At 46.4% G+C, this 17,045-nt stretch overlaps 1 protein-coding gene across 1 annotated transcript in view; it reads right to left on the bottom strand.

Moving 5' to 3' along the window:
• Positions 1–17,045, bottom strand: part of grin3a (glutamate receptor, ionotropic, N-methyl-D-aspartate 3A) — a 144,944-nt gene that overhangs the window by 50,450 nt on the left and 77,449 nt on the right. The window contains exon 3 of the mRNA XM_078570840.1: positions 15,699–16,746. Within this exon, the coding sequence (XP_078426966.1) occupies positions 15,699–16,746 (1,048 nt within the window). The remainder of the gene's footprint in view (positions 1–15,698; positions 16,747–17,045) is intronic.

Here is a 17,045-nt window from a genome sequence, read left to right as displayed (position 1 = left end):
GACAGAGTCCATGACCCAGGGCCTCCAATCAAACCCTGATGAAACCTCTGAAGAGGAATTTGAAGTGACCCTCCTTGAAGTCCCATCACATTGCTCACCCACACCCTCCTCCAGCGCAGAGACACACACCTCAGTGGGACCTAGCTTTCAAGTAGCTTCGGGATCACAATCTGGTGAGCACAACGCACTTTCTGATCCACAGCAGGCAGCGGCAGGGACTTCCCAGGTCCTCGGCACTCGGAGGACTGCTGGAGGCCAGAACTTTGCTGAGTCCAAGTCAGATGATGAGACTCTGGACCCGGTCATGTCACAGTTGCTGGAGCTGCAAAAGCAAGCTCGGGAACATCAGGAAGGGATGTCTGCTGCATTCCTCAGATTGCAAGGCACAATGGAGGAGTTTGTCCTCCTTCAGGCTGAGATGATAGTGTTGGCATGCCAACGCATCGAGTTCAACACTGGCAGGATGGCGGCTGCCATGGAGACCTTGGTCCAGGACTTCATTGTGTATGCGAGAGGGGTGCTGAGTAGCTCGATCTCACTTCAGCTACCCCTTCTGCTCACGGAGTCAGCCAGGGGCCCTTGGCACCCATAGGGAGGAGGATCAGCAGGTGCGCACACCGGGGCCATCCACCCAGGTGACTCTGGGAGTGACCGGCCCATCTGAATCCCCTCTTCCTGTGACCTCCGCAGATCCAGCTTCACAGGCCGAGGAGGGCACCACTGCCACACAGCAGGACCCCAAAAGCAGGCCGGGGGCTCCCCCAAGTCTTGCCCCTCCAGAGGACGCTCAGCAAGGTCATCACAGACAGGGCTCTCTGTGAGCTCTCAGCATCTTTAGGTTGGGGCTGGCCCCCATCACACCAGCATCTGCAGCTGTTGATGCTGTGCACCAGCTCCTGAAGGGCTGAGGTGCTGAAGGCGGACACAGCATCAGATGTCTCTAAAGTTTCATGGCGGCATCTCTGAGATGGCCCTGATCATGAAGCGCAAGCGAGCTGCCCTCAGCCAGACAAGAGTCAGAGATTCTCTGAGTCTATGTGAAGATCTACGGAGTGTCCTCACTGCATGTTGTCATCATGCTCCTGCGATCAAGCGACTATTAGGGCCTCCACTGCATCTCTATGACAGGAGCATTCTCACAGAGGGTATTGGTGCTGCCATAAGCCAGACTGGACTCAAACGTTCACAACTACGATATGGGGATCTACTGGGACACCTCACTGCATGTCGTCATCATCTTTCACAAATATGGCAGCTATGAGGGCCTCCCGAGTGCGCCTGCCTCATCTAACCAGTGCGAGAGCCTCATCCCCATCGTTGTCACCCGTGGGAATCCGGAGATCAGGGTGAACCCAATGGCCCTTGCATCCTGGCTGTCCCGGTCCCGGGCGAAATGCACAAAGTTGTACGCCATGGAGAAGTTGGTATCTGTGACCTCATGGATGCATTTGTGGGTGGCGGATTGTGAAATCCCACAGAGGTCACCTGTGGAGCCCTGGAAGGAGCCACTGGTATAGAAATCGAGCGCCGTGGTCACTTTCACAGCCACTGTCAGTGGATGCCCTCCATGTCCCCTTGGTGACAAGTCCTGCAGTAAGTGGCAGATGTGAGCCACCAGCTCCCTAGACATGCGCGGTCATTGGCGACACTGGTTCTCAGTCACCTGCAGGAATGGCAGGCAGCGTCTTTGGACCCTTGGGTGTTAATAGGCGCCGACCAGCCACGGCTCTCTGTCGCTCTTGGGCAGCATGTGCAGGAGCCTCTGCTGCCCCTTCATCATGAGGTTGCTGCTCCTGCCTTTACGCGGCCAGGTGCCTCAGTCACTCTCTCCTCCATCTTCTATGGTCTCTGTAGGCCATCAGGCATACAGCTAGGTCACCAGGATCCATGATCCTGATGTGGTCCTCCTGCAGCATGAAAGAGAGAGAAATGTGGTTATCATGGCTGTACTTAGCACCCTTCCTGGCCCTGTGCGACTGCCCCTTAATGCTTCCTGGAGAGTGCTGGTCACCCCTCGGATGGCCAGAGATGAGTGCGCTGCATGACTGCCCTGTCAACCTGCGAAATGGGGCACACTGGTCCAAACCGGGATGCTGAGATTGGAAGGGGCTGTGAGCACCTCCAGCAGTGACTGCTACATGGCCAGTGTTGGCGAGGAGATTGTACAACGTGTGTAGTCCAACTGCTCCGCGGTCCAATGAAGTGGTGGCGGACTCAAAGTCTATGCCAGAGGGGTGGGTTAAATACTTTGAGATGTAGTCACTTTTGTACTTAAGGAAACACGCAGCCAATTTACACACAGCAACTCCCACAAACAGCGACGTGACAATGACCAGATATCTGTTTTTGAATTACATTGGCTAGGATACCAGGGAGTCCTCCTCTTTTTTTAAAAAGAGAAAGGTTTCACAAGGTCTCTTATGTTCACTTGCGAGGACAGATGGGGCCTCAGTTTAACATCTAGTCCGGTGGCCTCTCCAACAGCCCCAACAACACTCAAGAAGCTTGACATTGTCCAGGACAAAGCAGCCTGCTTGATTGGCACCCCATCCATAAACATTCATTCCCTCCGCCACTGACACACAGTAGCAGCAGTGCATACCATCTACAAGATGCACTGCAGGACCAAGGCTCCTTCGACAGCACCTTCCAAACCCACGTTCACTACCACCTTGAAGGATAAGGACAGCAGACACATGGGAAACCACCACCTGTAAGTTCCCCTCCAAGTCACTCACCATCCTGATTTGGAAATATATCGCCATTCCTTCACTGTCGCTGGGTCAAAATCCTGGAGCTCCCTTCCTAACAGCACTGTGGGTGTACCTACACCACATGCACTGCAGCGGTTCAGGATGGCAGCTCACCACCACTTTCTCAAGGGCAATTAGGATGGGCATTAATGCCCACATCCCATGAATGAATAAAAAGTGCAGCAGTCCCACAGTACTCCACAGGAGTGTCAACCGAGGTTTGAAGTAAATAGTAAATGTTATGGATTCATGTTTCCAGTGTGTAGATTCATTGGACAAAGCTGCAAATTCTAACCTCCCAGACTAAATTCTCATGTTACTTCCCTGGGGAGCAAGGCTGTGCACGGAAGGGAGGTAATTCGGAAAACCCTTTCTTAAGTATTTCCAATTGTTTTTGGGGTGTACTAAAATAATTGAATCACATTTTCTTCTTAATGAATTAGGCTTTCATGTCCATTGCAGCATACTCAATTGTTTGTGGACGTACTTCCTTCCTGTCTGTAACACAAACAGAGGCGGCTGGCTGACTCTGCATGTGTTACAATGCGTGAATCAAATTTAGAGGCACTGCTCACTACACAAACCACAAACATCGTCAAATACCATGTCACCAGTGATGAAATCATTGGCTTTGTGTTGGCCATGGCCACATCATTCCTGTGGCACCGCACTAAATCTTGTCATTGTAATGCACAGCAAATTAAACAAAGTTACCCACCTGCAAGCAATGCAAATAAAATTCAGTCACTTTGAGCAGTTGCTACACACTGAATTGTTTTTAATCCCACTTGTGACCCTCAATCATAAAAATAAGTAGTTCTGCAAACACTCTGTACTGTGTGTGTGAATTGGATTATCTGTAGCCGGCGAACTGTATTTATGTGCCCGAGTCATGGAGTGGGACTTGAACCCACAGCACTCTGTCTCAGAGGTGGGAGTGCAACCCACTGAAACAAACTGACTAAATTAAATCCAGTAATGATGTGAAACATGTTTTTAGACTACTGAACATAAGTGTTGTTTTGACCATTTGAACTGGGACTTAATAGCTTCTAATCACAAATCTGTGCATTCATGTTCTACAAATTGCAATGGTTTCACATGTGGCGTTACCACAGGACTGCTTACATTTCAATAGCCTACCCGGTGTTTAGAGAAGCAAATATAAAGCATTTTACAAAGGAGAAGACGACCGGTGAATGGAAAGTAAATGGGGAAGGACGGGAGAGTGGGAATATTTTGGGGAGGGGTGGGTGTGTGGTGGAGGCACTATTGAAAGGTAAGTTTTAAGAGCAGGTGACAAGAGATGGTAAGATCCAAGGAGGGATTTCCAGAAGACAGCACACCAAAGAAGTGCCTTCCAGTCATCACGCGGAAGAAGCGAGGAATCTAGGCCACCTGTTATGCACTCTGCCTATTATTCAGTTTTACTGAGGTCAGTGAAACGGAATACCAGGCCGGTGAGCCAATGCACTACTCAGTGCTTCCCACCAATGCGCAAGATGAATTTTTACCCCTTACTATCAAAGAAGTGTGAATGTACGACATTCTGGCTAAGATGTAATTTGTGCACGGTGAGACAAAGTGGTTGGTTAGAAAATCAACAGAATAATTATAGCAACTCAGGGTCAATGACTATTGTACATTCAAAAAGAGATTTGGGGGATCTGTAAGCCACAAATGTGCCTCTTTTTTTTTTACAAACTATAATGATTAAGAATGCTGAATAAAGCAGTATCAATATTACATGGGTTGGAATGGCACAAGGCAGCCTATACTTTCCACATGCACATGATGGAAGAAGTGAAGATCCCAATCGATGAAGGTGCAATGTATGTGCCAAAAGCACCTGGAAAGTTGATGTGCAAAACACAAAGCCACTTCATACTGCCTCCACAGTCAATCCCCTTCTGCTATCCGCTGTGGCTCAGTTCGTAGCACTGTCGCCTCTGTCAGAAGTTTACAGGCTCAAGTCCTACTCCAGGAACTTGAGCACAAAAGTCTAGGCTGATATTCTCAGTGCAGTACTGAGGGAGTGCTGTGCTGTCAGAAGCGCCATCTTTCAGATGAGATGTTAAACCAAGATGTCTTCCCTCTCAGCTGTATATAAAAGATTCCATGGAGCTATTTCAGAGAAGAGCAGGTGAGTTATCCCTGGCGTCCTGGCCAATGTTTATCCTTTGACCATCATAACAAGGAAGGGCTATCGAGTCATTAACATGTCATTTTCTGTGGGATCTTGCTGTTTACAAATAGGCTGCTTCATTTTCTGTATTGCAACAGTGACTGCACTTCAAAAGTAGTTCATTGGCTGTAAAGCACTTTGGGAGGTCCTGAAATCTTGAAAGGCGCTATATAAATGCAGCATTCGCTGCAGTAGCTTGTAGAAGGCTGAACTAGCACAGCTGATCATCAGGTGTTGGATCTCGTAGTTAATGGTGGCCTTTTGAGAGAGGTGGTCACCAAGCTAGGGGAAGCGCTCATCATATTCCAGAGTGTCTCCTTCAACATGTATGGAGCTGGAATATTTGACTGGCCAGGGGTGGGGTGATATGAGTTTCATTTTGGTAACTTTCAAGGGCAGGCCAAGTTTATTCTATGCAGAAGTGATTGAGAGTGGCTTGTAAATCTGGAGCAGTGTGGGCAATGACACCACGGTTATCTGCAAACTGTAGATCGTGTGTGTGTGTGGTGGGCAGTTTAGTCTAGGCATGGAGGCGACTGAGGTTAAAGAGTTTTCCATCTAGGTGGTATTTAGTATTGACATGAGAAGGCGGTTGATCTTTGATGAGGTGATTAGCCACTGTCAGATAGATTGTAAATATTAAGGGGGCTGTCACACAGCCTTGCTTGACCCCAGTCTGGATTTTGAAGGTGTCTGTTTCAGATCTCCCACTCAAGATAGTTCCAGTCATATCATCATGAGGCAATTGGAAGATCGTGATGAAGTTTCTTGGACATCCAAATCTTTGGAGCACAATCCACTGAGCCACAGGATGTTCTTAGTCAGATGCTTTGGTCAGGTCAATGAATGCAGTGAAGAGTTCCGGGTGATGTTCTTGACATTTTCTTGGATTTGTCTGGCAACAAAAACTATGTCAGAGGTTTCTCTGGAAAGCCTAAATCAACATCTTGTCTCTGCAACGATCTTCACGGCCACAGGAAGTAGACGATTCAGGAGAATAGATTTCATGATTTTCCCTGCTGAAATTTATAACCTCCTAGAACAAAAACGAGCAGCCTTCATTGCCTGGCAGAACAACTCAAGGTCGAAAGGCAAGAAGGCAGCATTCTAACAGCTCAAGGCTGATGCTCAAAGATAAATCTAAAAGATAAGGAAGGGAAAGCCCTGAAGATAGAATATGGTGACCTGTGAAGCTTTAATGAAGCCATCACAACCACCTATAGACCAAAGCCAAATGGACACAGTCCTCTTTTCTCACAAGACATGTTTCTCTTCTTAAGGACAATGATGTCATCTGCCAGTGCTGGAAAGAATATTTTCAACAACTCCTCAACTGTGAACCCACAGTGGCAGCTGATACTCTCCAGGCTATCCCCCAGCACCCTGTGGTGTAATCCATTGGTGAGCCATTGTCAATGGGAGAGTGGCAACAAACAATCAAATGGATGAAAAGCAACAAAGTCTGTGGTCCTGATGGTATTCCAGCTGAGGTCTTCAAAGCTGGTGGGCTTTTGCTTACATCAAAATTCCATGCACTCTTCCAACGGATTGGGAGGAAAAAGAACTCCCCTCCACTTCGGGCATGCAACAATTGTAATGATCTTCAAGGAGGGAGATAAACCATGCTGTGGAAACTATTGAGGTATTTCCCTCTTGTCCATTTTGCACTACAACTTGCTGGAAGTGTGAGCGGATAATGATGCAGCATGGACAACGGAGCATTGAGACCTTACACTGTTGGCCCTATCTCCTTAATCATAGGAACAGAACAATGACAGAGAAGGAAATCGGGCAAGTTAGAATCAAATCAGGTACAGGGAAGGAATGATTGCTTTAAGGGAAAAAGAGAAGAGAAAAATAAGGAAAAACATTAAATGTGACTTTTTAAGAATCTAACGTCTTTACTACACGTCCAAATGAGATTGAACAGTTTCAGTCATTACCTTTCTGGGTTTGGAGAGTTTAATTTGCATTGCATTAGCAATGATCATGTTGTGAAAAGAATGTAAGTTCTGTTAATTAGGAACCCAAACTTTGCGGTGAGTTTAATGGGCAATTAAAATGCAAATCCAGCAAGTTCTTAAAAGTGTTGGGGAGGCTAAGAGCAAGATGCTGTTTGTACAGAGCAAATGGTGTGACCTAAATTAATCCTTTTTTTTATTCAGTACTCGTGGGATATGAGCGTGGCTGACAAGGCCAGTGTTTGTTGCCCATCCCTAATTACCCTTGAATTAAAGTGGAAACTTTAATCACATGATTCTTCCTTCAGCCTCAGGTGATGTCAGGAGCCTGTGTTTGTCCAGGAGGCTAGGCTGGGTTGAGTGGTTACTGGCTCCAAGCTGCTGGTGAGCCGCCCTCATGAACCTTTGCAGTCCATGAGGTGTAGGTATGCCCACAGTGCTGTTAGGAAAGGAGCTGCAGGTTTTTGCCCAGTGATGGTGAAAGAGCGGTGATATAGTTCCAAGTCAGGGTGGTGCATGACTTGGAGGGAAATTTGTCTCGATCTCTTCATATCCTGAACTTGCTGGCTGGTTTGCTTGTTAATCACAGGGTGCACTGTTAACGCATGGTTATTTTTGTAGCAAGATTTTGCCCATTATGTTCCTAAATTATCAAGGTTTCGTCCTCCAAAACCAATGCCTTCATGTGGCTTTGCCTGACATTTAGCCTTTGTTATCACAGCAAAAATTAAGTTTGGTTTGTGAGTAAAGATCGGCCACTTCATTTCTCATTGAAATGTCCATCAATTTGCAGGATTACATTTATCGGTCCAGTGGTGATTTAATTTGCTACCAACATTAATCAAGACATGAACAAGTATTTGATGAAATATTAGCACCTTGAATGGTCATTAATTATAACCATTGTGCATTTATTACCCCAATACCTTTTGAGCAGCAGCTCCTGGATAGTATCGCAAATAATTTTCATTTCTATCAATATCTTTTTACTGAGTTATATATAAAAGTAAAAGCTAATAAAATTTAGTGATACTTGCAGATAACTGCAAATAAATGTTTAATCTGTCCAGCCACTTAAATGATTTCCAGATTTTCCATTTGTTTTAGATTTCCTTTAGTTTGCACAGTAGAGATTATTGGTTGACTAGTTAGGCAGCCCCAGACAACGGGACCAGCCATATAAATCCTATGGTTACAAGAGCAGGTTGGAAACTGAGAATTCTGTAAGGAGTAACTCATCTCCTGTCTTCCCAAAGCCTGTCCACCATCTACAAGGAGAGACAGAATACTCTCCAGTTGCCTGGGTGAGTGCAGCTCCAACAACCCTCAAGAAGCTTGACACCATCCAGGACAAAGCAGCCTGCTTGATTGGCAGTCCAAGGCCAGCATTTGTTGCCCATTCCTAATTGCCCTTGGGAAGGTGGTGGTGAACCACCTTCTTGAACTGTTGCAGTGTATGTGGTATAAGTGCACCCACAGTTCTGTTAGTGAGAGGTTCCTGGATTTTGATCCAGTGGCAGTAAAGGGACAGTGATATATTTCCAAGTCAGGATAGTGACTGGCTTGGAGGACAACTTCCAGATGGTGGTGTTCCAATGGTTATGATGCATTCGTCCTCCTGGGAGGTAGATGTCACAGGTTTAGAAGGTGCTGTTTAAGAAGGCTTGGCAAGTCTTGTATATAGTACACACTGCTGCCACTGTGCACTGATGGTGGAGGGAATAAATGTTTAAGGTGATGAATGGGGTGCCAATCAAGCAGGCTTCTTTGTCCTGGATGATGCCGAGCTTCTTGAGGTTGTTGGAGTTGCACTCATCCAGGCAAGTGGAGAGTATTCTATCACACTTCTAAAAAAGAGTACTTTCTTCAGTAACAGTTTAGCTTCAAGTGCAGGTTAGGTTGCTGGTGCGTGAGATGACAAACAGTTCTCACTCATGGTTTAGACTCCCTGGGTATCTTCAGGTCAAGATCTGTATGAGGCCCAGAACCAAGGTGTGAATTGTATTTGTGATAAAGAAATCAAACAATTGGACAGAGGGGGTAATTTATGTACATGATTTTGTCTCCATGGAATATTTTTTACTTTTACTATGCCACTGCAGATAATGAGCCAAATATTGCTGGAGTGGCGAATCTGACAATGTTCCCAGTTGGGTAGACAATTTCCTGCCCCCTTCAGCTCAAGTGTTTTACACCAGAATTTGCTGGGAGTGTGAGGAGGTAAAGGCACGGTGAGGTTAATGGAACATTTGATAATGCAGTGAATGGTGAGATCAACAATTCATCCGCTAATCCAATGAGATTTAATGATTGAGAAAGAACCAGGAACAATGAAGAAAAAATAGGGGCCAGAATCTTCGGGTTGGCGAGCTGGGGGTACGCGCAGTGACGTCGGGCGTGCTTCCAGACGTCATCACGCGTCATTCAGATATTCAGTTCAGCAGTTGCGCACCAGAGTTGGCCCTGGATGGCTTTCCCACCCTGCCGCCCTAATTGACATCCTTAAGTGGGTAATTAAAGCCAATTTAAGGGCCCTCATCCCGTCTAGCAGCTGACAGGGACATCAACACGTCAGAGCACGACAAGCAAACTCGTGAGAGGTTTCTTGTGGGCACCCGGAGGGGAGTGGGGCAGGGGCAGGGGAAGGGGCCCTTGTCCAGAAGCACTCAGTGCCTGATCGAGGAATCTGGCATCGGGAAGGGAGGGCCTGCTGAGAGCAACTCCTGTACCCTTCCCCGCTCCTGCCATCGCTCACCTGTGGCCTGGGATCTAGCGACAACCTAAGGCCTCTGGTGGGTGTCATACTGGCAACAGGCACCACCTCACCGGTGGTGATGCCGATCTAACCAGTCTCCGATTGGCCAGCAGCTCGCAACGGGGCAAGACCTCTGTCCCCGGGGTCCTTGATCCCAGGGCAAGGCCCGCTGCTGCCTTGGCAATTACCTGAGGAGCATATGATGTGGCGGGCCTTCCTGAAAAGAGGCGACATGGGGCTCTTCAGCTGGTGGCCGAGACCCCCGTCACCTCCCTAAGATTCCAGCCCCAGCCTGGTCATCCTTTCACAGTATAACCTCGCAGTTCTGACTTCAATCTTACACGTAACCTCACCAGCATCTCTATACCCTTCTTAAAACGTGGCAATCAGAAATGTACGCAGTACTCTAAGTGTGCTCTAACCAAGAGTTAATATAAGTTTAGCATAGTTCTCCGCTTTTCAATTTTATCACTCTAGGAATAAACCCAAGTGCTTGGTTTGCTTTTTTTTTAATGGCCTTATTAATCTGTGTCACGACTTTTAGTGATTTATATATTCGTACCCTCAGATTTCTTTGCTCCTCTGCCGCAATTAGATTCTTACTTTCCAAGTAACATAAGGACCTCCTTATTTCTCTAACCAGGAGATTTTTCATTGGAAATTTCAGTACTTTCTTCATTCTCAGGGTTAGCACTCACTCTGCCTCTAAGTGCACTGGAACTAAACCACAACGGCAAAAAAGCTCATTATTAAACTAATTTTTGCCGGTCTATCAGCCCATTTTGTACACATGGAGGTTAATTTCATGAATTCCATCTCCTGGCTAATTCTCGGAGGCAGAAAATCCATTGGTCTCCACACCCAGGTCCCAGCACTCAGAGCTGAAAGCACAAGTGCATAAAATTGACCCTGATGTTATTGATGATATAAACAGAATGCATTATGAAATCCTGTCGGATGTGATTGTATCCCATTAGGCTTGACTGCAACATTAACAATCACGGGTTAGAGAATCAGTCCACTTCTATAAATCATGTTCTACATTTCATAACAACCTGTTATATAACCATTGTAAACAGTATTCTCTGAATGAGATGAAAAATATGCCTTTTTTTTCTATTCTGTAAGAAAAGCTGATAACTTTACTTCTTGAAAGCTTACTCTTGCTTTCTAGCCTTTCGTAGCTTGAATCACATCTCTGCTTTTTCAGCATTTAGCTGTTTTATTATTTTATTTTAGACTGTTTTGCCTTTAATGTTGTCTCTTATTTAAGTAAGAGATGCCGGCTCAGGGAATGTTAGCACCTTGAGATGAACTTCCTCATCCTGCGTCGAAGGGATTATCTTATGAGGAAAGGTTGAGCAGGTTTGCACTGTATCCACTGGAGTTTAGAAGAATGAGAGGTGATCTTATTCAAACATATAAGATCCTGAGGGGACTTGACAAGGTCAAAGGATGTTTCCCCTTGTGGGAGAAACCAGAACTAAGGGTCACCATTTTAAAATAAGGGGTCTCCCATTTAAGATGGAGAGAAGGAGAATTTTTTTCTCTCAGAGGGTCGTGAGCCTGTCGAATTCTCTTCCCCAGAGAGCAGGGGAGGCAGGGTCATTGAATATTTTTAAGGCCGAGTTAGATAGATTCTTGATTGACAAGGGAGATAAAGGGTATGGGGGTGGGGGGAGACAGGAAAGTAGAGTTGAGGCCACAATCAGAGCAGCCATGATCTTATCAAATGGCCGAGCAGGCTCGAGGGGCCAAATGTCCAACTCCTGCTTGTAATTCGTATCTATATGTTTGAGGTTGAACACCAGTTTTAACTTTGATCTCAACTACATCATGTATTGCACCAACTAGATGGGGAGGACAGCTCCCATATTGCAGGATGTACTGCCCTTAGGCTGTGAGCATGAGTTGGGACCATTCCCACTATGCTTGCCGGGGTTTCTGCTTAGAAGATCTTCCCAATTAAGAGGCCACCTCCAGGTCCGGACAGCGGGCAGGTAACTGAGACTGCAGACTCGGAGGGCCTACAGCCTTGGAAGGACAGGCGCTGCCACTGTCGGAGGGAAGAACGTCAAGGGCCTCCACTTTGAAGCACCCTCTGAAGAGGTTTGAATTTGATAAAATAAACCATAGCTACACTTGCGGGGTCATCCCTGTGGAAGGGAAAACCCCTTCAGCAGCTGTGACTTGCTGGTGGCCGTGACTCCACTGAGGGTTAAAACTTGAGGCCTCACGGGCTCCCACAAGTCAGGCACCAGCAAGCCGCCTCCAGGCACCTGCTAGACTTGGTCCTCAGTCGGGGGGACCATCCTGATGGAGTGAACTGTTAGCCCATAATGGGTGCTTAATTATGCAGATTGGATATTTGCTGCAGCCGGGTGGGTGGCCTCTTCCGGTGCTGATCCGGCTTCAGGACAATCATCCCAAGACCGGAACACTTCTAGCCACTGGCCCAACATGTATCTCTCCAAAGTTCCTCCCAGTCCTGCTTAGAACTCCATGCCCACGGGTCCAGAAAAGTTTCTGCCCTTTGCCTTAACTATAATCTCACTAAAGGGTGTCTTTCTACACGTTCTCCTACTTTCCATGGATCAAATCTGTGAAGTCTGAGATATTAGGATACAGCTTGAGAGACCCTTGCAAACTTTGCTGAATTCCCAGGATTGTGTGCAGGAAATGTAGCCCCTCGATAAACATATAGCCCATATTTCCATTCCCTAATCAAACTATTCATGCAGCCTATGTGTGTTCTTATATCCAATAAATGAAATACTTCATCGTATCACTTCCTATACAACAACAGTGACTACACTTCCAAGTGCACTTCATTGGCTGTAAAGCGTTTTGGAAGGTCCTGAAATTATGAAAGGCACTATATAAATTCATGTGCGTATGCATCTACCTGCTGTGTGCCTGGTCTGTGATTTTCTTTGTGTTGTTTTACAGGAATATACCAGGCCAGTCGAAGCATTGCCATCCAGAACGCACCAGGGAACAGTTATTCCCCTAAGCTTCCCCCGTTTAACTGTTCCCTGTTGCATTCTCCATGGCAAAGCCTTGGCCAGAATCTACTTGCAAACCAATCAGCACCCTTTTCTCGTGCGGTACAAATTGTTGTTCCCTTTGAAATTTGGTATTCTTATGTCTGTCCTGCTGAGTGCAAGCTGGAGAGCTTCGACGGCATGTCTCTTTTTCTCAGCAGCACTTGAATTTATAATTGGATCACTTACAGATGGTGGAGCAGACACTCCTTAAAATTTGCTTAATTTTTGTGCTAAACTGATTTTTGGCTGAAGCAAACTTTATCATTCTTAAGTATATCAAAGGACTTTTTTAAAGCAATTTTTAAAAATTACATTCTAACAAGCTCCCCAATTGCACTGGTTCATGGCAGATCCATGTCAATATGCAGCAAGACCTGGATAACATTCAACACAGGTTGACAAGTGGCAAGTAACATTCATGCCACACAAGTGCCAGGCAATGACCATCTCCAACCAGAGACAATCTAACCATCTCTCCATGGCATTACCATCATTAAACCCCCTACTGTCAATATCCTGGGGGTAACCATTGACCAGAAACTTAACTAGATCAGTCGTATAAATACCGTGGCTACAAGGGCAGGTCAGAGGCTAGGAATCCTGCAGCAAGTAACTCACCTCCTGGCTCCCCAAAGCCTGTCCACCATCTTTAAGGCACAGGTCAGGAGTGTGATGGAATACTCTCCACTTGCCTGGATGACTGCATCTCCAACAACACTCAAGAAGCTCAACACCATCCGCTTCATTGACACCCCATCCACAAACATTCACTCCCTTCACCACCGGCGCACAGTAGCAGCAGTGTGTACCATCTACAAGATGCACTGCAGGAACTTACCAAGGCTCCTTAGACAGCACCTTCCTAACCCACGACCACTACTATCTAGAAGGACAAGGGCAGCAGATAGATGGGAACACTAGCACTCAGCCTTGAATATATTCAATGACCCAGCCTCTACTCCTGTCTGTGGAAGAGAATTCCAAATTTCTTGCTGGAACCTGCTCACAGACCCTCTTATTGGTGTTGAAATCATTGCCAAGGCAGCTGTGGTATTTCTCAATGATCGCTCGGGCAGCTTTCTTGACCGTCTTAGTCCTGACATGACCCATCTTGGTCCCCACTCTCAGAAGAAATTCATCCTCGTCTCCATCTTAAATGGGAGACCCTTTTATTTCTAAACTCTGCCCCTACTTCTAGATTCCCCCACGACAAGAAACATCCTCTCAGCATCTATCCTGTGAAGCCCCCTCAGAATCTTATGCATTTCAATAAGTTCACATGTAAGTATATCGACATTCCTTCACTGTCACTATGTCAAAAAGTTGGAACTCCCTCCCGAACAGCGCTGTGGGTGTAGAAGTTCAATAAGGCAGATCACCATCACCTTCTCCAGGGCAATTAGGGATGAGCAAAAAAAATGCTGGCCTCACCAACGACATTTGCATCCCTTAAAAAATAAAGAAAGAAAATTGTGTTTCTGAAAATGGTTGGAACTTTGCCTGCAGTGTGCCAGGATCATCGATTGCACCCAAAGTGGAAATTGTATCCCTCAGATCCCTAAAGAAAAACTCATCCAGCAGAGTCAGGAGGAGGAGAGCAGCCCAACTCCACAGGAGTCATGATCAACCCCCTCGCTCTGTTCCAACCCATGCTTCCTGTCCTGTCCAGGAACCCGAGGGTCACTGCTGGCAAGAAGGATGGCCCATGATTGAGCGAGCTGCCAGTATGCTGGTCAATTTCCATCAATCCTCAGGCTTCTCGATAATCGTGCAATGCCAAGACAAAGCCCAAAGACAGGCACATGATGGGTGGTAGATGATCAGAGGACGGGTTAAAAAGCCTAAATAAGGGCACTAGGTCTCCAGCATACGATGCATGTGTCCGCTATCTTTATTACTGCAGTGATTATCATGGCACCTGAGTAACCACTGGTGAAGAGGTGGGAGATCTCATTAACATATTTACATTGTGCTCTCACAGCACAATTGGGAACCCAATTTAAAATTCACTGCTGCTGTACTGGGCAGTGAAAGACAGGTGGGGAGCTGCCAGCTCCAGAAGGTCTTTTCCAGCACTCTTTGTAGGCCAGGAGGAGCAGGACTTCCTCCAGGCCTCTCAGGTATGCCTTTGGCCTTGGCTCACTGCCTGTCGCAGCCTCTCTCTCCCTTCCTCTTGTCACATTTTCATCCCCCCCCCACCAGCTTCAAAGCCTCTCTCTCCCCACTGCCACTATTCGCAACGTTCTTCATCTCCTCTACCGACTGATGTCTCCTGCCAGTAGTTTCCCCGGTTGCCACTAGCCTGGCCGTCAATTTGGACAGCGCCGGGTGGGAAATGGAACAAAAAAGTGATAGACCTCCACATCTCCAGCCTTGCGCATTCTTTGGTTGCTTTTGACTTCCCTCAAATTCTCCCCCCTCTTCCCTCATAAATATCAGAGCTAATGTATCTGCTCCCAACAAAGGAGGCAAATTACCAAATAAGGTCAAAGCCCAGAGTAAAGTCAGAAACATACAAGAGTTGGGGAATAAAATCCAGTGATGTGATTTTTTTTTTTCCTGAAGTGAGTTCCTCCTCCATTTGTGTGGGGAAATTAAATGATTAAAAAATCTACTGTTACCAAGGCACTTCATTGCCTAGTCGCCAGGCATTTCAGATGGACACTCCAAGCAGAGAGTATTATTTTTATTTGAGCAGCAGTACCTGAATCGATTTCTGTGACAGGTACATGTGTGCACGTTGCGTTGCATATTTGGAGATAATAAAAAGTCACCGTGAAACCTTCGTTATACAGAATAAATGGATGGATTTTGAGCTGGCATTTTAATTAAACTTCTCCTCTAACTTACACAAATAAAATAACATGGGGAGCTTTGGGAACAAACAACTGAAGTCATTATGATTCATAACAATTGCATGCATGGAGCGAAGTAAATCACTGAGGGTTTTCTTTGCTTTCCTATCCAAACTTAATGGAGTATCATCGCTGCTCTTACCTTAGGATCATGAATTCCTGAAAGCTCCTCATAGGTTTTCTCCCCCACCATTACAGCGGCCAGGTTAGCAGTGTACGTCGATAAACAGAACAAACAGAATATAGCCCACAGGTTCATTAGAAACCGTCCTGTCCAACAGTTGGGGGTTTTGATAGCAGCTGTCCTGCCAAACAAAATGGCATAGCAGACATTTAGGGCTGAAGAGAAGGAGAAGACCTTGTTCCTGTTTCTCCCCTTGGGAGTCATTCCAAAAGGACTCTTCCATTCATACAGAGTGAGAAATAGCGCCGTCACGTGAAGAGCCACAAAGATCCCCACCCACATTGACCAGTGCAGTGGCCACATGAAAGCTCCAATTGGGGCTGCTGTGTCTCTAGTCCGCACCAGGATGCCTAAGCTAGTGGAGAAGAAAGGGCTGGTGAAATCGATCACTTTGCTCCTCGCTGAGTTGATGCTGAAAGATGTGACGGCCAAGTGCGCTGCCCGGCTGAGCAGATCGCCGACCAGGCCCGTCCAGCGGCCGTTCTTCCAGCCGCCATACTTCCCATCGCCAACAATGTACAGGTCAAAATCAAAACTCATATCCTCTGCCAGCTTCTCAAGGAGATCAATGCAGTAGCCGTAGCAGCACTTTTTGTATTCTATAGGCACAGAATCATTCCCCGACTTTAGGTTCTCGAAGAGGCTCTCTATGGTGGCACTGTCGTTCGTAAGAGCATTCAGGCACAGCTGCCCAGCAGGGCAATGGCCGTCTTCATCCACATTGCGGGTGAACACGAAAGGATGTTCAATAAGTGTCACCACTCTTAACTGTAGCCGAGATGAGCTACCACCACCGTTGTTTTGCTTCTGCATCTTGTTGGGCCAAATCCCGTGGTCCATGATAATTTTCCCCTCGTGCCATCTCCCAAGGCGAGTCCACATGGGTTTCCCAACGGGGTCAAGCTGTAGGTTCCAGATGTAGTAGTGGCTGTCTGAAGTGATAACAGATGGATCTGTTACTTTAATATAACCCGTCACACCATCGAAGCTCGTGTTTGCTAAAAATCTGGGAAGGAAAGAAAGATATTTGGTTTTGTTTCTGCTTTTCAAAAGTTAAGTTAGCAAAATTTCCTACATCTTGTCCCAAACTTAAACTGAATGTACCTCACCGGTCACCAATTCTGAGGAAGTAATGTCAACAATTTCTGACTCAATCATTTGTGAAAAGGGGCCAACTCAGGGAGGAATATGAAAAAAAAATTGTCACAACAGATTAGTAGCTGCTGTGAAGGTTCGTCGTCATTTTTTTTTGCTCCAGGAACTGTGAAACCACTTCAAGGAAACTATACTTTTTCTTAAACAATG

The sequence above is a fragment of the Cetorhinus maximus genome, chromosome 2 (assembly GCF_964194155.1).
Source record: "Cetorhinus maximus chromosome 2, sCetMax3.hap1.1, whole genome shotgun sequence".
In the NCBI taxonomy this organism is placed as follows: Eukaryota; Metazoa; Chordata; class Chondrichthyes; order Lamniformes; family Cetorhinidae; genus Cetorhinus; species Cetorhinus maximus.
The sequence above is the reverse complement of the archived record's forward strand: the minus strand, read 5'-3'. Positions and strand labels throughout refer to the sequence as shown.